General features: G+C 31.9%; 2 protein-coding genes across 2 annotated transcripts; both read right to left on the bottom strand.

The window, feature by feature from the left end:
• Positions 1–1,155: 1,155 nt before the first annotated feature.
• On the bottom strand, positions 1,156–2,589 carry LOC122509812 (pleckstrin homology domain-containing family J member 1-like). Its single transcript, XM_043624065.1, has 2 exons — positions 2,342–2,589; positions 1,156–2,080 (listed from the first exon to the last, which is right to left on the bottom strand). Exons 1-2 carry the CDS (start codon positions 2,430–2,432, stop codon positions 1,596–1,598), a joined length of 576 nt encoding a protein of 191 aa, XP_043480000.1. The 5' UTR covers positions 2,433–2,589; the 3' UTR covers positions 1,156–1,595.
• A 5,765-nt stretch (positions 2,590–8,354) lies between these two features.
• LOC122509799 lies at positions 8,355–10,190 on the bottom strand. The gene has a single exon (XM_043624051.1). It carries the CDS (start codon positions 10,188–10,190, stop codon positions 8,355–8,357), a length of 1,836 nt encoding a protein of 611 aa, XP_043479986.1.
• Positions 10,191–10,851: the final 661 nt, after the last annotated feature.

Genomic DNA, 10,851 nt, shown 5'->3' on the forward strand with positions numbered 1-10,851 from the left:
TTAAATTAATTGTAAATTTAACTAATCTTTAAAATATTTACTTTATCAAAAGTTTTGAAAATAATTGAATTCTTACAAAGAATATTCTTTGGAAAAATCCAATTATTTTTTAATTGAATTGAATATTTAATTAAAATTTTTAAGATTAAATGCATTTTTGAAAAAATTATTTAAAATTGTAGAGGTAAAAATAAATTTAAGATTATAAGAAAAATTCAACAGCTGTAAAAACACCTGTATAGCCAAGATTGTAGGCTTAAGATGGATGTATAAACAAATAAATAAATAAATAAATAGGTAACAATAATTGAAATCATTCGATGAGTTTTATTATTTATGAAAATAATTGAATTATTACAATAAATTTAATTAAAATTTATCAAAATAATTCAATTCCTGGGGAGAATTTTAATTATTTATAAAAATAATTGAATTCTTGAGAAGAATTTTATTACCGTATGAAAATAATATTGGAGTTTTTGCAAAGAAGATTATGTATTATCAAAATTTGTGATAATAATTGAATTTCGGCGAAGAATTTTGCTATGTATTTATATAAAAATAATTGAAATGTTAACGAGTTTTTTTTTTAATTTTTGAAAATAATTGAATTTCTGCGAAGAATTTTATAACTATTGAAAATAATTGAATTTAACAATAAAAATTTTATGAAAATTGCATTTTAAATAATTGAATTTCTGTAAAAATTATATTATGTATGAAAATAATTGGAGTTTTTGCAAAGAATTTTATTAACATTTTTTGTTTTTAAATAATTGAATTCTTTTGTGAAATTCTATTTAAATTGTAGATATTGAAAATAATTGAATTCTTGCAAAAAAGTTTCTTAAAGTTATTTGAGAATAATGAAATATTTTCAAAAAGTTTTATAAAATTTTTTTGAAGCGATTCTAAGAATTTTGATAAAATTTTTGAGAATATTTTTTTTTTATTTCAATTATTAGCGAATATTTAAAATTATTAATTATTAGAATTATTATTATTAATTATTAATTATTATTAACAAAAAAGTAACCAAATATTAGCAAATTGTAAAAAAGAGTAGTAAATAGTAGGTTTTAGTAGCTGGAAATCAGATGAATTTTCAGAATTTAAACGATTTAAATGGAATGATTAAGAAGTGAAAACAAAAACTTCGGAATTAAAAAAATATATTTATATTTACCAGTAAGAATATAATAACAATATAGTTGTTTCATAATAAATCCTGGTAAATAGAGAGACAGAGTATTGGGTATTAAAATACTTGACAAAATATAAATCACTCAAGATCCATTTAAATATTCAATCATTCCTTAAAATTATTGTTCGCAAGCAAACGCATACCTGAAAAATTAAATAGTAAAATAAATAAAACAATAAACAATCTTTTCGGTCACAGACAAAAATATTTTCACTAAGACAATGAAAAACTTGCTATAAGTAATTAATGTGCTAAAATCTTGAAATTCCCTTAAAGAGTATTTCGAAAAACAGACAGAACATTTTCGAAATTAAAAAACGAAAGAAAGGCAATTTGTGAAAACTTATCAATTTGTAAAATTTGAAATTGAAATTAATTTAGTAAAAAAAGGTCATGTTAGATCAATAAGATTCGCTTCTCTCGTTAATGTATTAATTGTCGAGGACGTAGCAACCGACGAGGTGAAGGAACGAACGTGAGAGCGAAAACTTGCTTTATTATTCCAAGCCTCATCTCTCACTACTCCTTGATTTCTGGGATACATAAGAAGTGGATCTTTTCCTGTTTTTTTAAGCAGTCTTTCTTGGAGGGTAATTAATTTCGATCGCCAAAATTCATAACTAGCTTGTCGCAACGAATTTATCCATTCCTCGACTTTTTCCTCCGATGGTCCGCTCAATATGTGCCTCTTGTCGTGCTCATCTCGAAACGATATGCAAAAGGCAAAGGCACTTTCACTAGAAGTATCTAAATTAATACTACAATTTTCTAGAATTATCACGCCCGCTGGTTGTCGCCTATCAATTTGACCCAGGTCGTTTATATTGAAGAAAAACAGTAAATTGCATTTTAATTTGAACCATCTTTCTTTAAATGCTGCAAAAATAAAATTTCCCTGTTAATTATATTTTTTACACAGTAAACATAAATATTTACATTATTATATTAAAGTTCTCGAGAAAATTTGGTATAAAAGCAAGTTTATGTTGTTTTAAAGGCAGAGACAAAAATTTAATACTATAGACACGAGTGTAAATTGTGAAAGTAAAAATAAATTTTGGCAAATGATCAAAAATCTAGGTAATGAGAAAAGAAAGGAAAAGTTAAATGTTTTTTCGAATTTTGATAGATATGTACCTGATTTATGAGCACGTTTATGATTTAATCGACCCTCAAGGGTTGCTGGGCCAAAACAAGCCTCAGTAAGATCTTTATCATTAAATTTCATCCTATTCGAGTTCTTTGTTCACACATAAAACGGACAACAAGTATACATTAAATGATTAATTATATTTGATTGACACATCCATCATTTTTGTAAACACGTACATGATCTACATAACCTCACCTCTGTGGAGGTGTGTACCAGTGTGTACATTTAAATTATTTAAAGAGCCAGAGTTGGGAATCTAATATTCTAATTTACACGTAAATACGTAAGTACTTCTAAATTTACGTAAATTTATTCTTTTACTTTAAACAATTAAGGAGGAATGGTATACCTAATCGAGCCAAAAGTTTGTGACATTTAGGGGAATTTGTAATTTTTTTATTTAAGCTACATATAGCAGTTTTTCTTATTGAAATCATAAAAGTAGGCATCAATGAATATTAAAAAGTATATATTAAATAAGGAAAATATAATAAATTTATTAAATTACATTTTTTATAAAAGCAGAAAATAATTTTTGTTACTGTCTGTACGAATTTAAAACCTAAGAAAATAAAAGTTACTGAAATTCTCTAAAAATTATTTTCGGATTTATCGAGTATAGGGATCTGAAATCATGACGTCACTAACAAACATGGCGGTCGACAACGGGGTCAAATTTTAACAAACACACATGTTTCAGACTTCTTTTTAATTATTTTTTATATAAAAAGTTGAATAAAGTTAATTGGGGGGCTAAAAATTGTTTCAGTTTGTTTATACGCAAGTTTTAAAAAATTATAAAATGCAATTCGCTCCAAATATTTAATATATTCAGTAAAATTAATGATTAAACGAACTTACAAGTGAAGTTCGATCATAATTATACCATACATATACAATCATATAAATATATCATATTTATTTTTGCTTACTGATTTATTTTTATTATTTCTACTTATTTATCTTATATTAAATTGTTTTTATTTATCTATCTTTATTTTAGGGGGGGAATTAGTTTTAATCTTCAATTATTTGTAACTTATAATTTAGTAAATTTGTTACTATTGTGTGTAATAAAAAAGGGTGGGAATTTATATCTTCGAACAAGTTATTCATATAATTATGATCGAACTTCACTTGTAAGTTCGTTTAATCATTAATTATATTTCATTTAACTTGTTCGAAGATATAATAACTTGTAGATGTTTAGAGTAGAATGTAACATTCTGTAAGATTTACAATGTTTTCTTAGTGAAAACATTTAACTTTCATTTCGAGGCTACAAAAAATGCTTTTGCGATAAAAAACTTAAAAGACTGATGTGAATAATTCCATCAATTTATTACTATTTATTTTTATTTTATTTGTATTTATTTATTATATTTCTTTATTTATTTTTATTATTTTTTAAGTCAGTTATAGTGCTAAAAATAAAGCTTTTTATGAGAAAACAAAAGAGAAATTATTTAGTGTTTCGACTAATTACCGATATTTTTAACGTTATTAATATTTAGTATCTTTGTCAAGGCTTTGGAAGTTGAAGCAAGTCCTTTGAAATTATAACGCCAAAGTTTTTATCAAAACTTATCTCTTCCATGACCATTTTATGAAATCTTTAAAGAGGATTTTATATATTTTCCTTAATATTCTTTTGTAAGATTTCGGATAATGTAACAAGATTTTGGCAAAATAAGAATAATTTTTTTTTTTTTTTTAAGAAAAGGAAAGATCTAAGGCTGGCCTTCTGTGTATCTGGACATCTTAATTAAATTGTTATTTTATATCCTATTGCGTGGTCTTTAATGTCAGACCTAGAGCTATCATTAGGTTCAACTGATCTCTACTCCTCTAGTATGTTTAAGACGCGATTTACTTTCCGTAAATCCTGTAGATTAAGGCATTTGTCGCGCGACTGGTCACTGTCAAAAGTTTGTATCCGTTGACTGTACTTATGAAACGATTATGAATGCGAGTTTCCGAAAAACTTTTGCGGACGTACAGTTTGACATACAGATGTTCTTAAAGTCGGTTCTACAATGGGCACGTCGGACGTGGACGTCTGACGTGCCGTGCTGACGTCACCCATTTGAATAGCATGGGTGACGTCAGCACGGCACGTCAGACGACCACGTCCGACGTGCCCATTGTAGAACCGACTTAATGTATATTCATAACCTCTCGCATGAAAAACGATCGTGGCAACGTCGCAAGTTTGGCGTATGGCCGTCTTTAAAATTTCGCGCCAAAAGTAGCAGACAAGCTGTAGTATTTAACAAGCGCTATTGCCACGTTTACGAATTCACCTGTCATTTACAGTAATTGTTAAAATAATTTTTCAAGTTTGACGTTAAATATCTTTTAAACAAGACGGTGAAAAATTTTCATTTTTTTTATAAAAGTTCATTTTGGTTCAATAAATGAAACTTTAGTTTTTCTAAAAAATCTGACGATTAGTATAAGTGCAAAAATTAAAAATCTGTGGTTTTCATATGGTTTTCCTATACCTTACATGTTAAAAATCGAAACTTTGATTTCATTTTTTGAGACTTACAGACGGTCAATTTTATTTTAATAGGCCTTATTTTGTAGATAAATATCCAAAGAATAATTATGTGAAATTTAAAAAAAATCTGACGAAAACGAATTTACGCGACAAATACATTAAAATTTGAATTTTTTTTTTTTCAAAGGTTGTAATCTGGAAATTTTTTTTTTTTTTTTTTTTTTTAAATACTGTGGTTATATTGTAAGGCAGCTTGATGTCTGCTAAATGTAATATAATCGAAAGATATCTACTCATATAGAAATTAATACTCCACACTACTCACTTTAGTGAAAAACTTATTAGAAAGTGCTTAAACCCTATTGTATCACTAGCTGATAATTGATATTGTTTAATTTTCCTACAAAAAATTCAACTAAATTTTTAAAGACGGATTAGATTAGTCCTAGATGTGATCTAACTAATAAAATTTTCGAAACCAAAAAAAAAATAGAATTGTTTTAAGAATGTTTGATTGTCCTGTGAGAAAAAATTATCTGGTTAAACTACTAACTATAAATTACTAATGTTTCCAATTCAGATTTAAAAAATCTGAAACTCTGTAAACCAAAGAATAGATATTTAAAGGGAAACTATCTTTTTTGAAGAATACTTGAGGTTGAGGAAAATATTTGAAAGGCATATCAAAATTCACATTTCTAGTCAAATGTAAAAACATTTATAGCTTACGTTTATGGGTCACTTTATGCAAGAACAATTTTTATAATATATTTACATGCCAAGATGATATTACATATTCTTAAAATAGTATTCCTAAACAAGGAATCTATAATGTCCCACGCTGTATCTAAATACGATATTCTAGAGACCCTTCTCAGCAAACATTGTTACATAACAGGTATATCAATATTTCTAAAGTTCTTGCAATTAAAGAATATTGGATTAATTGGATAAACAAATAAATCTGAATTGCATTATTTTGATGTCAAAATCTTAATCAGAGACCCCAAAAATACTACTGAATTAAGCTTGATAGTAATCCCTGGTTAAAAAACCGACAGATTTCGGACTAATCCGAAATTTGTCCGAAACAATGCGGTTTATGGTCAGGTTTTTGTCACCCGAAATTAATCCGGAAAAATCCGAACTCTATACATTTTGTGAACAACTAGTGAATCCAGAATTTATCGGAAATAGTGCGGTTTATTGTCAGGTTATACGGTTTGTATACAACTAGTGAATCCGGAATCAGTCTGAAATTGTCAAAAGTTAGTCCGGACAATTTAGTAAGGGTGGAGTCCCATGGCAGCGTTTTGCGTTGCGTTTTGTAACTAGGCAATGAGTGTGAGAGAGATGGAGATTAATGTTTGCTATATTTGCACTCATGGGCTAGTTACAAAACGCAACGCAAAACGCTGCCATGGGACTTCACCCTAAATGTTAATAAAAAAATAATTATACAAGTTACACATATTAATTATTATTACTTTATGGTACATTCAACATATTTTTCGATTTACCTATCGCAATTTTATTTACATTAACTTAAAATTTCTAACGCTTTTGGGGATTCGAACCTACACCTATCTAACATTATATCGCACCGAAATCGAATACACTAACCACTATACCACGCTCGCATGGGAGTTCAAATTCATAATAAAATTTATCAAGTGCCACGAAAAGAAATGACTAAAAACTAACACATCAGTGTTAATTATCTCTCTATATTATAAAAAGATTTCGCCGCCGGATTCAGTGTTTTGAAGTCAAAGGTCAAAGATCAAAGATCATAGGTCAAGAGACGAACATTACCTTAGAATCAGGTCAAAGATCATAGGTTAAGAGACGAACATAACCTTAAAATCAGGTCAAAGATCATCGGTCAAGAGACGAACATAACCTCAAAATTAGGTCATGGATCATAGGTCACAGGGCAAACATAACCTCAAATTTAGGTCAAAATGATAGGTCAGAAAGCAAACATAACCTCAAAATTATGTCAAAATAATAGGTCAGAAAGCAAACATAACCTCAAAATTAGGTAGAAATGATAGGTTAGAGCAAACATAACCTAAAAATTAGGTCAGAATTATGGGATAGAGAGCAAATATAACCTCAATATATTCAAATGAAAGAGAGCAAACATAACCTCAAAATTAGCTCAAAATGATAGGTCAGAAAGCAAACATAACCTCAATATATTCAAAAGACAGAGGGAAAACATAACCTCAAAATTAGGTCAAAATGCTAGGTCAGAAAGAAAACATAACCTCAATATATTAAAAAAAAGAGAGCAAGCATAGCCTCAAGTTAAAAAGAGACAATACAGGATTTTATGATACATTAAAATCTGTAAATTTAACGTCTTTTTAACCTACAGATTAAAAATGGTCAAAATAAACCTAATTTTTTAATACATGTAAAAAAGGGAGTTAAATTTTAACTCCCCAGGGAATTATATAAAAGTCGCACCCATTGGGCAGTTAATGCCAGGGGAGTTAAATAAAGAGAGTTAAAACTTCACACCCAAATGCTAACTCCCTAAGGAAAAAATAACTCGCGCGGGTGTTGAATGAAGGGAGTTAGAAATTAATTCTCTTTTAGAGTTCATTTTTAACTCGAAAAATTTCACTCCCAAGTCCGTTAACTCCCTAAATTTTTTACAGTGTATAGGTAAAAAAACTGTCCATAACGATTATTACATTACGTCAAAATCTTTTTAACATACAGGTTAAAGAGGGTCAAAATTTAACCTAATTTTTGAAGTAAAGGTTAAAAAACGGTCAAAACACCGAAAAAAATCTCGATGGTATTATTAACTATGACTCTATAGTTAATCTTAATCTAGTAAAAATAATAAGGATTCTTCTTCTTCTTCTTTGTTTGTTAGTGGCCTATTGCAGTGCATACAGCCATATCTGTGTGTGATCACATATTACATATTAAGCAGTGTTCATAGGTTAAATTAAGAGCCGGAGCATTAATGGCCGCTCATAGTCTATACAATTGCATAAAGCGGCAAACAAATTCAAATTCAAATCGAAATAATACAAATAAAAAGAAAAAATAAGGATCAAAAAACAAAAGAAAAATAAAAAAAAAAGAGGGGAAACGAAAATAAAAAAATGCTTAGCATAGTCATTCTCACAATAAGCCAACCGTAGGCCCAGGCTACTCAGTTCACCCGAGGGGAGGGCAGGCAAGTGCGAAAAAAAAGACCATACCAGCATAAGGGGGGAAAATAAAAAACAAAAATCAACCAAAGCAAAAAAAAACAACTCAACAAAGGAAAAAAAACCAAATCCAGAAATGAACCAAAACAAAAAAAAACTCAATAAAGGAAAAAAGAAAAAAAAACAGCCTATGGCAAAAATAAAGAAGCTCGACAAAAGTCGGATAAAAAAAATAATAAGAACAACCAACAAATAATTCTCAATTAGAACCCAGAGAATATGACAAATAATAATTTCAAAACATTTGAACACAATACTTTAAATTATAATACGGGATGTACTCCCGCCAATAAATCTACCGAAAGCTTCAACCATCTCATTTGTAGGACTCAATACCACCTCAAAAGGATCAAAACTCTCAGGATCTTCAATCCCCATCCTGTGGACCAGGAAGCTAAAAAATTCCGGTCTGTTTGGAGACAAATTAGGACACTCGTTGAAAAGATGTTTTAAGGATCTATCCTCCATCCCACATGGACAAGTGAGATCCACTCTCCATCTCAAGCGATTAAAGTGATCAGAACAAATAACGTGACCCGTCCTAAGACGGGTAATAAAATTGATAGCTGTACGGGAAGCATTCGAACCAGCAAACCAAGGCCTCACCGTTTCAAGGTGAATCCTAGAGAAGTATTTCAATCCCTTAGGAGATTTACCAAAAAAAGGCCATAAGGCTCTAGCCTCATCACGACTGAGTGAATCAAAATGTCTCAAAAGATCTGGACGAGGAAGACCGAACCTCTTCCTGAGAGCAGTTCTAGCCGCCATTTTGGCTGTATGATCTGCAATGTCATTGCCAACTATTCCTTTATGTGCTGGAATCCACATCAGAGAAATCCTTTGATCCCTCAAACTGGCGGTGTGAATGGCGGAGACAATCCTGTAAATAAGCTGAGAAGAAGGCTCACTCCCAAAAACATTCCTCACATCAGAAAGGACCTGTTTAGCATCCGAAAGTATCAAAGTATTTGCAATATTCATTCTCTTGGCGTGGAGAATGGCCGACAGTATAGCATAAGCTTCTGCTGAATAAGCCGAGGAAAAGTCCTGCAATGCCACACCAAAACGAAAATTTGACTCAGGAATGTAGAATGAACTACCAACAAACGAAGCATTCAATCCGGAAGCTGAGCCATCAGTATATACAGAAACATAATCCGAGTAATTGTCTCGTAGAATCGAATCAAGAACATCCGAAGGACGATCATCCTCCTCACTCTTCTCCTGAAACAGATCCAGCTGAACATCAGTTGTCATGGTGATCATCTCCCAACAGAAATCAAAATCGGCTGGTCTATCAGTTCTGAAAGAAGATTCCAAAGTTTCACGCATTGATCTATATGTACTCAGCAATGGAGACCTTGCAATCGTCACCGGAATACGACACTTGGAAGAACCGAGTCTCTCGGAAAGCAGCTGCAACTTAGGAATCAAAGGATTAAATCGCCATGAAAAATTGCGGACAATAAAGCGTCTAGTAAGCAAGTTCCGCCTAAAGATGAGGGGAAATTCATTGGACTCAGACAAGAGAACCGCCACTGGCGTAGTGCTCATGACCCCCAGAGCCACCCTCAGAGCTGCATTTTGGGTTTTATCGAGCATTCGAAGAGCTACTAAATTGGCAGAGCCATATAGCTGGCATCCCCACTCCAAATACGAACGAATCAAGCCCCTATACACTATAAGTGCCAAAGACGGAGCAGCACCCCAACTGACCCTCGAAATGACCTTGAGGACATTAATTGCCTTACTGGCCCTAGAAACATTCTCCCTTATATGTGGAATCCAAGTAAGTCCGGTATCCAAAAGGATTCCCAAATACTTCAGTTCAGAAGAACCTGGTATACGAGAACCATCCACTTCAATAGAGATGTCACCATAATCAATCCTCTTGGACGAAAAAAGGCAAAGTACGCATTTCGTCGGTGAAATGCTCAAACCCCTTCGCACTAACCAATCCGATAATAAAGGAACAGCTTCATCAAGGTGAGCCCTCGCATCGAGAACATCAACATCCCTTGAGTAAACAAGGAGATCGTCAGCATACTGAGCAGCCCTCACATGAGCAGGAAAGATGGAACCAATATCTGCCATATATATATTAAACAATAAAGGCGACAGAACACCACCCTGGGGAACTCCCACTCCACAGGTCCTACTTTGTTTTGCATTTAAAAAAACAGTTCCCTTCTCTCTGTAAGAGACGCAACAAAGTTGACAATGCGTTCCGGAACTCCAAGAGTGCGCAACTTCTCATTCAGTATTAACGGACGAACATTGTTGAATGCACCCTTGATGTCAATTGCTAATGCAAGAGTGACACAACCCCTACTGAAACCCTGCAGAATATCAGTCACAACAGACGAAACACAATCCATGGATGATCGCTTCCGTCGAAATCCAAATTGGAAACTGGGGACAATGTTTCCTCGTTCAACGAAATGTTCCAACCTACGGTGGACTATCCTTTCCATGAGCTTGGAAAGGACCGATGTGAGGGAGATGGGGCGAAAACCCTTACCTCCCGGCTTTGGGATAAAGATAACTCTCGTACTTCTCCAAACTTCGGGAAACAATGAATTTATAAAAAAGTCATTCAGTAATCTCAAGCAGAAACCCTGAGACTTCAAAGAGAGAGCTCTAAGCCATTCCCAGGTAACGTAATCCGTTCCTGGTGCAGACTTGATATTACCTCGCATAAGAGCAGACCGAAACTCCTGCCACGAGAAAGGAGAATTAAAAACATTGCCTTCAT

This window comes from Leptopilina heterotoma, unplaced genomic scaffold, assembly GCF_015476425.1.
Source record: "Leptopilina heterotoma isolate Lh14 unplaced genomic scaffold, ASM1547642v1 Lhet_63, whole genome shotgun sequence".
Lineage (NCBI taxonomy): Eukaryota > Metazoa > Arthropoda > Insecta > Hymenoptera > Figitidae > Leptopilina > Leptopilina heterotoma.

Bases quoted from the DNA above. Each gene is read 5' to 3' on its own strand.
- LOC122509799 (XM_043624051.1), bottom strand. From the start codon at position 10,190: ATGGCAGATATTGGTTCCATCTTTCCTGCTCATGTGAGGGCTGCTCAG.
- LOC122509812 (XM_043624065.1), bottom strand. From the start codon at position 2,432: ATGAAATTTAATGATAAAGATCTTACTGAGGCTTGTTTTGGCCCAGCA. The intron at 2,081-2,341 runs GTACATATCTAT...TTATTTTTGCAG, and splicing joins TAAACGTGCTCATAAATCAG to CATTTAAAGAAAGATGGTTC.